Genomic DNA, 16,327 nt, shown 5'->3' on the forward strand with positions numbered 1-16,327 from the left:
CAAGTCGTGAGACTATCTGTAGACACGAGACAGTGAAGACACGGTGTATTTGCAGGTAAAAATTGGGGTGGGCCCAGAGATGGGGGATGCGGTTTAGACATGACGGTTTGGATAGTGAATTTACTCACAGGGCAGGTGTGCACCGACCTGTAGGACGAGAATGGCACTTTCAGACCGTCGTGTGGATCGCACATACGTGTCAGGGGGTGCCCCAGGAGACAGACGGCGGAAGGACACGTCGGGGAGCTTGCCCCGAAGAGTGAGGCAGGGAGAGCGTGGAGGAGTCTGGAGATAGTAAATGACCAGGGTGCATCTGGGGGACATTTTAAAGGAAACGTAGACAGGACGGGCTAAGAAAACAGAACATAGATCCCGGTGAGAAGAGCAGGAAGTCTGAAACAAGGGAGGCTGACGTTAAGGTGGCCGTCTCTGAACAAAGCAGGGGAGTCGGAGAGGGGCGTGGCTCGTGGGGCAGGGAGGGTGTCACGCCGGGGATGGGCGAGGAACAGTGGTGACGAGCTCTGCTTGCACGTCCAGACTCTCCGAGCAAAAGTAAATAATACAAAGAAGGAAGAAGAGGAAGAATGAGAAGGAAGGAAAGGAAAAGTGGAGGAGGAGGGGAGACACTGGAAGAAGAGAGAAAGTTGGGTTAGAAGGATTTGACCACCAGAGCACGGACCACACGGGGTGACTAAGAGAGAACACGTGGGTGGGGCTTGGGCTACCGGAAGCCTTGCAGGTCGCACGGAGGCAGGTGTTTTAGGAAATCATCTCGGGCCAGCGTGCATCCAGCGGGGGTGCCTGGCATTATTTCAAATAACACACTAGCTGGTTTGGTCCTCTGCCCTTAAGTATATTTTGTAATTACAAGAATCAAAGTAAGCCTTTAGTTATTTCTGTTGAGTTTTTATTTACATTTCTAGCTTTTATACCAAAAAAAGAAAACCGCATCCCACCAAGACAGTCACTTACAGTTTATATAGCTATGATCCCTTCTATAGTCAAGTTCTCGGTCCAAGTCCTGTATGCCTCTATCCGTGAAATCGTCATAAAAATCCTAGTTATAAAGTCATACTTGTTCTAACTGCTCACAGAAACGAGGGGGTCGGGGAACGTGCAGACATTCCAGTACTTTCAGCCTTTTGTACAGTGCACTTTCACCAATGAAATAAAAGTTGGTTTTGCATCTCATTTCCATAATCAAACAACTTTCTTTGACTTGTCATTTGCTTTCCTGATGTTCTTGTTTAATAAAAAGCATCAAATGCTTCTATATTTTATCGTTTTATATTCATTTTGAAATATCCCCTAATTTTTGTGAACAGTATATTATCATTCTAATTTGTTTCCCCACAATAATAACAAGTTTGGAGGGAATAGCAAACCAGTCCCTTTTGGTTGCATATAAAGTCACTTAACATTGCCTGAATTACTTTATAAAAAGGATAGTTTGTAATTTATACCAAATAACTCAGAAGGTAATTCTGTCTTATGCATCAAAGGATATTGCTATGACTAGGAAAAATATATATGTGTTAATCAAAATATTAAATTGGCTGCCACAATTGCAGATCATTATTTTGAATATTTGGACTACTGTTTTATGCTGCTGTAATTAGTCTGCTCTTGGAAAATTGAATTTTACTTGAACGCAAAATGACGGCCCCCTGTTCTGTCTTTACATCCTCTGCACAAAGCAGAAGCTGATCATGTTTGAAAGTCTCAGTATAGAGAGCTGAATAACGAGTATAGTACTCTGCTTATGAGGAAAATGAGTGCTGAGTAAACTTGGCTTTTGGCTGCCAATAAAAAGGCAGGAAACTTACAATTATGAGCAAAGATCTCAACTATGCACATAACACATCCTGTGCCTCTCCTTTATGTCCGTGTTGTCCAGTTCTCATTTAAAGTTTACAGAAGCATTGCTAACTCACATTTGTGACTTAAAGCTTACTCGCAGCCTGACCAGGTGGTGGTGCAGCGGATAAAGTGTCGGACTGGGATACCAAGGACCCAGGTTCGAGACCCCGAGCTTGCCAGCTTGAGCACGGGCTCATCTGGTTCGAGCAAAGCTCACCAGCTTGGACCCAAGGTCGCTGGCTCGAGCAAGGGATTACTTGCTCTGCTGTAGCCCCCTGGTGAAGGCACATATGAGAAAGCACTCAATGAACAACTAAGGTGTCACAACGAACAACTAATGATTGATGCTTCTCATCATTCTTCATTCCTGTCTGTCTGTCCCTATCTATCCCTATCTCTGACTCTCTCTCTGTCTCTGTAAAAAAAAAAAAAAAAACGAAAAAAAAAACAAAAAACTTACTCACAGTCTAATTCTGAATTTCTAACTGAATCCTAAAGCAAAAACACATTTTTAGCTGCCTCCTCTGTCGTCATGGAAATGACCTTCAGATGTCTGAATTCAATCAGAGAGTAGATTTTACACCCAAAGAAACATTTGGTTAAGCTGCTACAAGAAAAGAAATGAATTATTCCCCTCAGAAAGTTTATGGGTTTGAAAGCAACAGAACTTTTCTCTATCTTTATCAGCCGTTGGCCCATTAATTAGCCCTTCAATTCCACTTCAATTAAATTAACTCTAATTAATAAGTTCATTACAAAGATCGACGCACCTTGCTCAAAGCTAGTGTGCTAAACGCTGATAAACACCTTCACCCTAATGGAAAATTGATTAGATTGAATAGAAAGGGAACCTCAGAAAGAAACCTCTCTTCTGGAGCTTGGCGGACGTTCTGATCCTCTGAAGTTAATCAAACCATCTTAGATCTCTTAATCAAAAATTTAATTCGAACGAGATAGAACATGGGGCATGAAAACACATGTCCCACTCCTCCAGTTAACAGTCCTGGCTGTTGTTTATAAGAAACGTTACAACTCTCATAGTGCCTTGACGATGTTTCAAGTCCTGCAGCACTTTGAGACAGAATGAGGGTGTCTGAGAAATGTTCTTTGGGCAACAAATGGGAAAAAAAGGAACATGTGACTACATAAAGTTCTTTTTTATTTTTTAAGTTTAAAAATAAGGCAGTAGTCCATTTTCTGTTTGCTTAAAATGAGTTCAGGGGCCTGACCTGTGGTGGCGCAGTGGGATAAAGCGTCGACCTGGAAGTACTGAGGTCGCTGGTTCGAAACCCTGGGTTTGCCTGGTCAAGGCACATATGGGAGTTGATGCTTCCAGCTCCTCCCCCCTTCTCTCTCTCTCTCTCTCTCCTCTCTCTCTCTCTCTCTCTCTCTCTCGGTCTCTCCCTCTCCTCTCTAAAATGAATAAATAAAAAATTAAAAAAAAAAGATTTGTGTAAAAAAAAAATGAGTTCAGGGTTTCAGTGCTTAGCATTTTTATTGTAAGAAAACCAAAACTAAAGTGATAATTTTATTGAACATTATATGTAGAGAGTAAAAAATAAAATACCCTTCCAAGTTGTCTCTCTCTGATGTTCCCTCAGTTGGATCTAATAAAAGAAAGTTTTTTAAGAAAAAAAATTACCTCTGACACCTTAATTCTATGTCAAGACCTAGCCTCCTGCTGTAGTTCTTGAAGTGCTTTGGTCACCAGTGCTCCTTTCAGTGATTCTAGTCATCAAAAACCTTGTTTTTCAAATGACACATTTCGTAGTTAGGTGATTAACCTGGTTTTCCACTATGGTTTTGCTAAGCAGTTGTATCTGTGAACAATACAGATTTACTGACTAGAAAAGACACAATTCTTCTACTTAACCAGCATGCTTGTGATTCAGAAGCAAGCTGATGTACAGACTACACTAGGTTCTTTTTAATGAGCCTTTCTGAATATTTTAAATTTTTTGAACTGTAGGATTATAAATAACACCTTTCAATTCTTGCTATAGGGGTGAAACCCAACAACTGCTGTTAGATACCTGCTTAAACACTGAAATAGTTCATTAACAATATTAATTTGACTTAGTAACAGACGTTTGCATGTGTTCTTGAGGTAGTTTGGTACGTGTGTGTGCGTGCATATTTTCCTCTGTCTTGTTAGCCTGTGTGCATGTGCATATGTGTACATATATATGTAATATAGGAGAGTATTTATAACAAAATTGTTATGTGTATTTTATGCACAATTATGGCAGCATATAAAATTGAATGATGAACAACGAAAGAAGTGAACTTCTACCATTTACATTCTTAGTAGCCGATGCTAAAATTTAGTTTGTAAATGCTAGCGATTTATTTCCAGCGACTGTGGTTTCCACCTTCGCAGAGTTGAGCGTCAGATGTAGCACGACTTGTTACTGCGCCCTCTCACCCCTACTGCTCTCCTCCCCTCCCCGCTTTCTCTTTTCCCATCTAGAGATCTGCTCCGTGGACTGCGGCTCCCACGGGGTTTGCATGGGGGGGACGTGTCGCTGCGAAGAAGGCTGGACCGGCCCGGCCTGCAATCAGAGAGCCTGCCACCCTCGCTGCGCGGAGCACGGGACCTGCAAGGACGGGAAGTGCGAGTGCAGCCAGGGCTGGAACGGAGAGCACTGCACCATCGGTAGGCCAGCGCGGGGCCCGCCGGGTGCCAGGAAAGGGCTCGCTGCTCGCTGCTCGCTGCTTTTCTACTGTGGAAAGCAACAGACCAGACAGACATGCACACGCATAGACACGGACAGCAGCGAGGGGGTTAGGGGTGTGGGGGAGGGGGAGAGAATAAAGGGGGAGGGAACTCAAATATCTCTATGGTGACAGAAGATTGATTTTGGGAGGGGAACACACAATGCGATATACAGAATGATGTGTTATGGAATTGTACACTGGAAAGCTTTATAATTTTATTGACCAATGTCATTTAATAATTTTTTTAAATATTACAAAAAAAAAGAAGAGGTCATTTCTAGTTCATTTTTCCTTCTCTTTATTAAACAGGAATTGTTTTTAAAGTAAGATTCTTATTTTACAATGGCAGTTCTTTTTAGAACAACTGTCATGAATACGAAGTTGAAGAATTTTTTTATTCGTTTTTTGTAATGGCCACAAAAATCGACGCACGTCACAATGATTTCATTTCTTTCTTGTAAATAAGCATTCGTTGAGTATTACTTTTTGGTGTTCCATATTGCCATTGCATGAAAAACAAAATTATTGTTTTTAAAGTCTAAAAATAAGGCCTTTTTGGCTCCTGTAGATTCCAGAATCATACATCTTTGCACTTGTCAGTATACCTACGACCACATCTTCAAGGTAGTCAGTGCTCTTTTTTTTTTTTCTTTTACCATTTGAGTCACTGAAATTAAAACATTTAATTTAAAATAAAAATAAGTCCAGTTGACCCTGGAACAACATGGGTTTGAGCTGTGCAGGTAACTGATATATAGATTTTTTTTTTCAATAAATACCTACACTGTGTTCGATTCACAGCTGGGAGTCCGTGGATGCAGAGGGCTAAATCTATGCATTGATCTGCACCATTTTATAAGAGGACTTGAGCATCTGACGAGTTTGGTGTCTGTGGAGGGTTCTGGAACCAAACCTCCATAGAAACTGAGGGACAGCTGAGGTTTTTTAGGGAGTCAAGACCTATATGCAGATTTCCAATTGTGCAGGATCGGTACCCCAAGCCATGCGTTGTTCAAGGGTCAGTGGTAATAAATTTCTACCTCACATTGGTGAAAGTATACTAAATGAATTATAACAGGCACAGTTCTGCATAAATGTCATGATTTGAGGTATAGCACTTCTCCACATGGTTTTATGTCTGTAGGATAAAATTTGGTAAAGCTTGGTGGTGGGGGCAGGGTCTTGGCATCTTAAAAGTTTTCTTCTGCTAATGCATCTATAAGTATTACATACTCTACTTTTCTTTTGCTTATAGAAATTGGTTAGCCAGGAATTTTTTCATGGGAATATTGAAATCACATGCATTGTGTAAATTGTCACAATTTTATAAAATACCTTTATAAAATGTGATCATGTTCTTTCTGACCTTACTGATGTCCCTGACACTTGCTTCAGGGAGTCTACCATAACCCTCACATGTTGGTGACCCACTAGACGGGCTCACAGGACACAAGGTGGTTCTGCTCGTGGCTATAGTTACCAGAAAGGGACAAAAGCCATCAGGAAGTGTCGGGAGAAGTCCATGCACAGGCTTCCTGTGTTCTTCCTGACCCCCCAGGAGAGGTCACACGCAGTGTGCCTTTCTCCAGCAGTGACATGCATCAACACCTGTGCCGCATTTCTGCCCAGGGAAGTCCCTTGAGGATTCAGAATATAAGATGTTTTGTGTTTGTTTTTTAATTGGTGCTGCTCAAAGGGGTAGCTTCTGTCAGCCACGACCAAACCACCAAAATTCCAGACTCTCCGAAGAGAAGCAGGTGTTCAGGGCTTCAGGTGGGCAAATGAACCTTATCCGTGTAAGAGACAGACAACTTTCCAGAGGCCAGCCAAAGGCCAGCCCCGCAGCCTTCGGAAGATCAGGCTTGTTGTGTAACTCTTTCTTACCTGTGAAACATCCTTGGGGGCTTGCTGTTGAATGTGAGCTGATTGCCTAAACCCGGGAAACGTATGGTTCTAATGAGGTCAGCGGCAAATGCGCACATTCACAGCACGTGGGGGTGCCCATCCCCAGGATTTTGTACGGCTTTCCCCTCCTCTACTCTCTCAGAGAGGCTTGGTGGGTCAGCGGCCCCCTGCAGTTCATGGGAACTACCTAAGGCAGAGAAAAGCTGACAACCACAGTTTGTGTATCTCTCTGCGGACCTACAGAGGACAGTGCAATAGCAAACAGCCCCATGCCCAGATCCCAAAATGCCCACATACCATAGGAGCGTGGGAAACAAAGGCCCTGGTCATACTCCCTCATGCTTTATGACCCACCTCCATAATCCCGTCAGAAGTGAATTGATTCTAGCTGGGGTGATGGGGAGACAACGTTACATATTTGACTATGTATCCTAGGAAGTACTGCAAACACAAGGGTTATCTAGCTTTGAAAACCAGGAAGTGTTCTATAAAGTTAATAGGCAGATTTAACTTGCCAAGTAATAGTTACCGGTCAGCAGTTGTTCTCACTGACCTTGGCGGTATTACAGTGTCTCACGGCGAAGCTGTTCTTGAACAACTTTTCAGTTGCGTTGCCTGGGCACAAAGGGCATTTTCATTAGCTTTCAACACATCTTGCTGGGTGGTCGCTAACCATTCCATCTCTGGTGTTTCGTTTTATTTGTTACTTTTGCAGTCTGTTTAAATAACAATGCAGAAATAAAGCACCTGCTTTGTCTAAAAATAAATGCCAGAAGTGAACCTTTTAAAAGATGCAGAGACACCTTTTGGTCATTGTTCACTATTTTATCCTATCAGAACTGTTGCTCTGGATTTTGGCATACTAAGGTCCCATTGGTTTTCCCCATCTACTTACTACCTGTGCATCAGTCCACAAGGACGCCTAAGGGGCAGTTTTAAAAGTGGCCTTTGTGAGGGGCTGATTAAACAGCCCGGAAAACGGCAGCTTGTTTCCTCATTCCGGGTCGTGATTGTATTGTACGTTCCCTCTCAGTCTCAACACTCCAACATCTGGCTAGAAGGAGCTGCCACTTTACGAAGGAATAGTCATAAATCAGCAAGAATCCTTTTTCTTTTTCCATATTCTGCACCATCTCACTGAATACAAACAGGGAGGTTAATTGAGAGGGAGAGGAAGGAGAAGCTATACAGTTAGAAACAAACAGGAGTTCCCAACAGAAAGCAGTGAATATTCCTCACTAGTCCTCTTACTGTCCTCATAACTTGGTGCTTTCATTAAACCGTAGGCATTTGGATGGCGAAAGGGGTCATGAATTTAGAGTATCTGTCTGAACACACTATCTCCCTGAAACGATTCCGTCCTGGTGTTTTTATTGGTGTTCATGTTTTCGTCTCGTTATGAATCATGTGTTCAGGAAGTGAGGTGCATTCACCCTCAGGTTCGACGTCCCAAGTTCCTCTTTCCTGGGTTGGACTTGGCCTAGTGATGTCTACAGATGGACAATGACACACTACTTCTGGCAATAGTACAATTAAAATAAACACTTCTTCCTTCCTCCCCGAAAAGCATTTCTGATGGTTAGACACTTTCAGAAATGAAGAGGCATTCACCTCATGAAAGCACATCAAATAAGCACCAGCCAGTATTACTAGTATTACCGACATAGTGTAATAATATCATATTAGCACTGTTATCCTTGCTCAACAAGCAATTAATGTCGTCTTTTGTATGTGACTGCTCCATAAAGTGGTTAAGCATCATGTGCACGTTCCTACCTTTATTTTTCATGAATTGGAAAGATGTAGGAATATTTACAGGCTCCAGAAGCAAGTTTAAAAAATATTAACTGTAATCAAGTGGTTTATAAATAAGAGTTGATGCAATTGGAATATCATCTGGCTGTGTCAATACTTAAAAAGCTTAAATGGTTCTGTATGATGAGAGTTTAGGTGGATCAGGATCAACTATGTGAGCTGGGTGATCCTTGTCTCTGCTGAACTCCGTAAGTTCACTATTACTGTATTGAACTAGAACCAGAATCTATACTTGTATAAAAGCAACACGATTGAGCTCTCTCTCTTTTTTTTTCCCCTTGCTTCAGAAAAGAGCGGTTGGCCTGTGGCTGGAATTGCTTGGCCATAGAGTGGGCAGAGCAGTGTCAGGCTAGCCTCCGTGGAACAGGTGTTTGCTGGCAGAATCTGTAACCTGTAATGAGATGCTCACTGAATATCCTGGGCAATGATTAAAACCTCAGTGGATTTTTTTTTCGAGGATTACTAACCTGTAGCTTTCCCAAGAACTATTCTTTCTAGCAGTTCCTGAAGAAAGTGGCCCCCACAGACACCCCTTTGTTTCTGGGAGCATTGGAGGTGAGCTTGGAGCCGCAGGGGTGGAGGGGCGGAGGTGAAAACCCATGGATGACTGTTACCCATCTGTTGGAGAGGGTTGCTAGGCAGGTAAAGATGCTCACGTCTCTGTAGAGGGACGTGAGAATGGTCTTCCGGGGGCTGATGGGCATTTTCCATTTTCCCACAGACAGAAATGGAGAAAATGGGCATAATTGTTTTAAATGTTGGTTAGATATAATGAAGAAACTTAGGTTGGGAAACATTTAAATCCCCGGATCAAGATCCCAAAGAAATCGTTGTGTGTCCTCCAATAAGCTTTAGTAATATCATCATTATTTAGATGTGAGACGTTGGGAGTTCTGTTTATTTGTTTTGTCAGTTTGTGGAGTGTTTTTAGGACAGGGAGTGTTTTTAAATTCTTCCCATCCCTTAATTCTCTTGAGTAGTGTCCCTGTCTGAAGGACCCCCTAGAGGCCTCTTGATTCAGAATTTATTGACAATTCCTGCTTTATTTGGGAAATGACTAGATTTAAGCATGAAGTTCCTTGGTTGTTCTCAGTTTCCTTCAACTTTTTATTTTCCCTGCAGCATTTGCATGCCTCCGTTACTTTTCATTTGGTAAATTTTTTGTTTCTTTATCCGTGAAGCAATTATTGATCATCGCCTCTGTGATGTTTAAATCCTGCTTCTTGTGAAAGTCAGTGTAACATAATGGGGAGAAGGGCATGGGCTTTGAAATTAAAAAAAAAAAAAAAGATGTTTTCAAATTAGTCCTGTGATTTATTCACTATAACTTGTGCTTAACCTCGGTTGGTTCTTTTCTAAGTGTAAAATGGCTGTAATAATACCTATCATAAAAGTTTTGAAGCAGAATATTCTATTGTTTAAGAACTCTCAGTGTTTGAATCTGTGCCGAACCATTTACATAGTGCATGTCCTTGGTAACATTTAACTTATCTGCCTGTGTTTCCTCACATATGATTATTATGTATCTCATAGAGTCGGGAAAAGGAAATGAAATGTCAGAATGTAAATGACTTGTTGAAGTGCCTAGCAAATAGTGCTCAATAAATTAGAGTTTCTAACTTGTTCTTAAGTGGCAACCCAGGCGACAGTTGGGGTGCCCAAGTTTAAATAGATATAAAAACAAAATTTCTGTTCGACCCGTTTGTTTTAAAAGAGCTAATGAAATTCCATTTCACTGTTCAAAACTGTAAGCTAGTTTCAGAATGCATTCGACTTAACAAGAATTTAATACCAGGGGGGTTGGCAAAAGTAGGTTTACAGTTGCTTATATGGAAAATAGCATAGTAAATGACACAAAAATAAACGGTTTCACATACTCACAATGGTGAGCCTACTTTTGCCCCACCCTGTATGGCCAGGTTGGGGTTAGAGAGGTGCCGCTGTTGAAAATCTGTGGTGAGGAGAGAGAGGTGGAGTCCATTGTGGTGTTTTTCTTCTAGTATTATCTTCAACACAAGAGTTGTTTATTGAACTACATTGATTTTCATGTACTTTCGGGCAATTCAAATGGAAATTTGGCCTAGGGGAAATCCTAATTCCTTTAAGCTACAAAAGACCTAGCTATTTGTTTTTATTCTAATTCTTTAGTACATTGGGAAACCAGATCATTAATGATCACAAAGACACGCTTTGTTTGTACAGACAAAACTTACACGCATGGCACTCAGCAGACCTCTGTTCCATACCGTGGTTGCTCTGGGCTTTGGGAGGCTTGGAGATCAGAAATGGAAAATGAAATATACACACAGTTGGAGAGTTTTCTACTAAACAGTATGGTGGTAGAAGAAAGATCAAAGCTACACCAGGGTGGGCAAGCTCTGGGCTGTTGTTCTTTTTCTCAGGAAAATGATGAAAGGAAAGCATTTGAGTTGCTAAGTAAAGAAATGGATGACAATTTGGGGGCAAAAAAAAGGAAGACACTCTGATATATGCTTCAGTTACAAAATCAATATTTTTGGTAAATTTTGTAATGTTCCCAAATTGGTAATCATATCCATAATAATATAGAATATGGAAATTCTAAATCTATCTTTTTACATTTTCATTCACTCTTTTTATCTCCCTTAACCAAGTGGATGTAGGGGAGCACATACGTGGCCCCTCCCACGGATTGCCCAGGGAAGCAGGTGGCATCCCATCTGTTCATGTGGCTTCCTAGTTAAGAAAGGGGGCTCCAGTGCCACCTGCCTGGGTTCCTGGCAGGGCTGGTGTGGGGAAAACAGCTGCGTTAGGTTTGCTTGCTAGCTTCCCAGCTGCAAGCACTCTGAACGATTGGTGCATGAGCACGCGGCAGAAAGCCACGTGTGCATCTCTGAGCAGCTACGGGTGCCCCCCTTCCCCCGCCCCCGGGGGCTGATTCTCCCAGATCGCTCTCCCGCCCCTGCGAGGTGCGGCTTCCCATCCCCTCAGCTGCTACCGTGGAGGGCCCTCCCCTGTGAAAATCAGTTTTCCTCTGTTTATTCGTCAGCCCGTCTCTGCAAGGCTCCGACAAACAGGTGTGGCCCAAGGCTCTCCAGTTCCACGGTACCTCCCCCATCGCCCGGATCCAGGGCGGACCTGCCCGGCCTCCTTGGTCACCGGCATTTTAGCTTCTGATGTTTTTACTGTGAAACTGGTGAAACCCTTCTTAGCTCTGCACGGGGACCTTGGGTTTATATGGCCGCATGTTGATATAAAACTTGAAAGGCCTTCGTCTCTTTCGCTCCAAGTGTCTCTCCGTCACACTTTCCTGGGTGCAATGCGGGGGGCCGCGCCCCACACGGGGGTAGGACGGCTCTGGAGCGACTGGCACGCTGAGCATTCAGGTAAGGCGAATTCGAGCTGAGGGTGCATTGAGTGTTGATTTAATTGGATGTATTTATGAGGTGTGAAATGATTGCTGTCCTTGGTTGTTGCTGCGAGCCACCCGGGAATGTCCACACCACATGCTGACTCACCTAATGACACGGAAGCCCAAGGCCAGAGATTATGTGAAGACATGAACTTGTCCTGTGGAGCCCGGTTGAGAAGAGAGAGTGTTTGAAATGTGTGGAAATAAGTAAATTTGTAGGAAGCTGTTCTTGTCATCAGATACATTGTAAAATGCCTGACGGAAGCAGAAGTTTTCTCCTGCCACAAAGACACTTGATTATGGGATGGACACAGTTATAAACTGGCCATAATTTTCTCTTTCTGCTGGATATTGTAGTTTATTGGCATGCACGTATTTTGGAGGCACACGCCTGTGGAGGCTACAACACTGAGCTCTCCCCAGGGTGTGAAGCCTCACGGTCAGGCCTCCCGGGGGTCACTGAGTCACACACATGGCCGGAAAGAATTTGTGCTTATTCACAAAGTATGGATATTGACAAAGATAACCTAAACTCACAATGTTCTACCCGAGGACATCACAAGGCGTGTCATCAATTCAAAGAGTGTTTAAGATTAGTTTATTATACAATGAAAAAGTCTTCCCAACTTTGACGGTAATACCAAAAACTTACATATTACCGATGACTAATTTGGAAGCCAAACTGATAACTAATTTGGAAGGCAAATGATACTTTTCTAAACTATCCATAATGAAAACCAGATCAGTCACATCGATTAAAGCCTGAATTGTTTTTCTACTCTCTCCATAGAAAAAGACTATAAAATCATTATCTTATAAAAAGAGTAAGCATAGCCCCCCCAAAATATAGGAAAAAAAGGTTTATGCTGTTTTTCTAATATTGGTGATATTTATCAGCTTAAAAGTTATGCCATATTGTGATTTTTCTTCCTCCTGTATAGTTACTGGCTTTGGTCCCTAAGTTCATATTCATTATTTGGTGCCCTTTTCTTAAAGAGAGCCCCAAGTTAGATCACTTCAGAGCCCACAGACCCGAGCCACCTCCGTGCCCGGCGCTGTGACTGGGAGCTGTGTGACCTTGGGGGAATTACTTAAGCGGCCTGTGCCCCCGTTCCCTTAGCTGTAAAGTGGGAATGAAATAGTATCTACCTGTTAAGAATTCAGTGACTTCACACGTGTGGCAGAGCACCTAAGAACGGCATCTGGCGCAAAGTAAACACCATCTGGGTGTTAACTGTCACTGTGGCGGTTGTTGCCGCAGTATTTCGACCGGAATGAATGAAAAGTTGACTGTGACAGTGACTGGTTCCTAACCTACCGAGTCCTGTCATTAAGCAGAGGGATCAGCCAGCAGGGAAAGAGGAGTGCATGCTAGATACAGGAACTGCTCTCCCTCTCCACCTCCTGACGCACTCCCAGCGGGGACGTGGTGCCTCGGGGGTCTGTCCTGCACATGGAGGGGGAGGGGGGTCGTCAGGAGGCACGGTGCTGAGTGGAGGGAAATCCTCCTAAAATGACCTGTTTGACAGTGAAAATCCAGAGGTGGCTACAAAACCTCTATCGGATGCCCTTGCTCTGCAGCCCCAATGACTCTTAAATAATTTGATGTGACAGACAGGGTGGCGGTCCCTGAGAGAACCAGTGACAGCCCCCCTCCGAGGGCAGGGCAGGACGTATCACCGCGCAACCAGGCTGGGTGGGAGTTGTTTCTCTCTTCCTCTGCAATAGCAGCAGTAGCCATCGGGGCCTCTCAGTATTCTTTTTGTTTTCATTTTCGTCTGATGTGTTCAGTTAGTGGTTTTACGTACGGTACTGCTTCCTCTGTCATCCCTGCAGAATTGGGATTTTTTAATTTTTTTATTTTTTGAATGAAGTCACGCAGTGTTCCCTTCTCTAAAAATGCAAAACGAGTTTCTCTCTGACCTTTGTGGATGGGGGAGGCCTCCATTCTGTTAGGCGGTCAGTGCTCTCTCTCCGCTCGGTTCCAATATTTTTCTAAACTATCCCAAAGATAATGCCTCTTTTGTGAGCCAATTTAAGACGATTTCAGTTGGTTGCACTTTTGTGAGGAAGTGCTTGGGTAACAGCTGGTGACGGCTGGTAGATTGTTTATGGAGATGGTAGCTAGCTGGTTCTCTTGCTGTTTTAATTTCTTTATCCTTCGAGTAGTTTTTCTCTTCACTGAGTCCATTGTTCTTTTGTATTCATTGGGTTTTCTCTCCATAGACCAAGGTCAGCAGAAAGGGACAAGAAGTCCCTCCCGGGTCCAGTTTAGTGGCAGCCAGCCCGGCCAGTGAGGGCAGGCCCGCACGGGAAGCAGAATTAGCCTTTCCCTCAGGCTCCAGTGGTCTGGCGAGGGAAAGAGCCGTCAGCTGGCCGAAGTCAAGGCCGTGGTCTCAATTTGAAACTTGAGGACGTGTGACTCTGTTTCTTCCGTCTTGTACTCTTAAACACGATATGTCAGAGTTTTCAAATCGCTTTTGATTTCTACTAACTTTGACACGCCAGATCCTCTAAAGACGCAGAGTTGTTAAAAGAGTGTGGGCTCTTCTCCGACCCTAGATGTGGATGGAGCCCCTTGCAACTCGAATCCTCCGCTTCCCGGGTCTTATGATCCTGCCTGCAAAAAGCACAGCGTGTCTCGAGCCCCGTGAGAATGACGTGCTCAAATTAGACAAAACCTGGGCAATCGGCCTGTCACTTTTGCACCCGATTTGCCCTGTGACCTTCAGTAACTGAGAGTTCCCGGGGCCATCTTGATAAATGTGCTCTTGTCCTGGGGGAGGACTTCTTTCCCTGGCATCATTCCTTGAGCCTTGACTATGGGAGGAGGTATAGACAGAAATATAGCCTTCCCTGCTGGCATCGGTTACAGGAGAGGCAGTGGCCTAAAACTGAGTGACAGAGTTTGAAATCGGACGCTGTGCTGCCAAGGTAAATTTCAGCGACAGTTGTGTTGTTTCTGGGAAATGGTCAATGTGTTTGTTGTTCTATGCTTTAGAAAAGGGGCATCTTTTCTAGGACTTCTGAAACTCAATTTAGAATGTAGGCAAGTTATTTTGTAGGTGAATAGATCTGGGTTTAACATGTATCTTATGCCCTGGCTGGTCGCTCAGTGGATAGAGCATTGACCTAGAGTATGAACACCCTGGGTTCAATTCCTCCCCCCTCCTTCTCTTCCTTCTATTCCATTTCCTCTCCCAGGGACATGGCTCAATTCATTTGAGCATGGCCCTGGGCCTTGAGGATAGCTTGGATGGTCCAAGAGCATCAGCTTTAGGCACTAAAAATAGCTCTGTTGATTTGAGCATCAAGCCAAGATGATGGTTGCTGGGTTGATCCTGGTCAGGGCACATGTGGGAGTCTGCCTCACTATCTCCCCTCCTCTTACCTAAAAAAGAAAAACTTTATCTTTCCATGTAGATGATTGACACATGGTCTAGGAAGACTAGAGTTTTGCATTCTTCAGAACAAATATGCTTTCCATATTTCAGAATCATGTGATAATGAATTCTATACTGTAACGGTTATCTGTGCATAGATTTTTTTCTCCAGCCTCCTCCTATGGCGTAACAGGGGGCCCCATAATTACTGTAAATTAAGTTTATTCCTACTCAGCTCATTGTCAGGCCCACTGGCTTTAAAGGCAGTGGTGTTCAGAAAAAAAAATGGAGGGTAAAAGTCACTATCATTTTTATCAGACAGGAGAAGTATTTAAGGAAATGCTGCTTGTTTGTGTTACTTTATGATCACTTAGGTGTCATGGGAAGATACCTGATTTCTTTAGGGTTGTTAAACCTGCCTCCTGCCCTTCTACCATCTTGTGTTTATTAGCTTTTTTACTAAACATGTGAACTTAGTCATTTTCTAGCTAGCCTAAGTGTCTAAAAATAATTTACTATGTGGGTGCTCTGTCTCTTAAGGAAACAATTTATAAACTATAATTATTATCCCAAGGAAGTCTTTGAATCTGTTCATCTGAATTAAAATGTTATATGCCATGACATCTTTAAAATATGATTATACCTATGTCTTTCCCTTTTGCCTCCTTAAACCTCATTTCTCATCTTAAGCTAATTTAAATTTAAAAGAAAAACTTAGGTAGAGACATGATAGTTAGGTAAAAGCCAGTTACACTATATGTCAAATTTGTATTGTTTTATTAAAAGACTGCCATTGTGTTCCTTTACAAATATACTATAGAGTATCTTTTTAAACTTTGGACATTTCGTTGATTTGCATCTTTTACAAACCATCTAAGACTTTAATTTCCACCAAAGACTAGTCTATAGCAGTTGTTAAAGCTCAGTGGACTGGACACACAATTTAACCAGAACTAAAGATGAAAACAATCACTCCTTTCAGTTCTTGCCAGACTCATCAGGGGTCCTTTTATTGAGGAGTTTGGGTTCAAGGCATTTGGGAGTGAGACCAGGTGCGAAATAATACGTTGTCAGCTATTTTAGAATATGAGCCGGGAAGAGAAAGGGCGTATACTAGTGCCAGCCTATATGTGTGTATATATATGGAATATATATATATATATGTATATATATAATTCATATTCTTCCTAAAGGTCAGGCCTGGTAACTGGAGAGCACCAGCCATCCAGTGAAGTGTTAATGTGAACTTCTCAGT

At 42.8% G+C, this 16,327-nt stretch overlaps 1 protein-coding gene across 8 annotated transcripts in view; it reads left to right on the forward strand.

The window, feature by feature from the left end:
• Positions 1 to 16,327, forward strand: part of TENM3 (teneurin transmembrane protein 3) — a 621,635-nt gene that overhangs the window by 512,634 nt on the left and 92,674 nt on the right. For all 8 annotated transcript variants that reach the window (XM_066237373.1, XM_066237376.1, XM_066237374.1 and 5 more), the window contains one exon: positions 4,331 to 4,516. In XM_066237373.1, the coding sequence (XP_066093470.1) occupies positions 4,331 to 4,516 (186 nt within the window). The remainder of the gene's footprint in view (positions 1 to 4,330; positions 4,517 to 16,327) is intronic.

This window comes from Saccopteryx bilineata, chromosome 6 (genome assembly GCF_036850765.1).
Source record: "Saccopteryx bilineata isolate mSacBil1 chromosome 6, mSacBil1_pri_phased_curated, whole genome shotgun sequence".
Lineage (NCBI taxonomy): Eukaryota > Metazoa > Chordata > Mammalia > Chiroptera > Emballonuridae > Saccopteryx > Saccopteryx bilineata.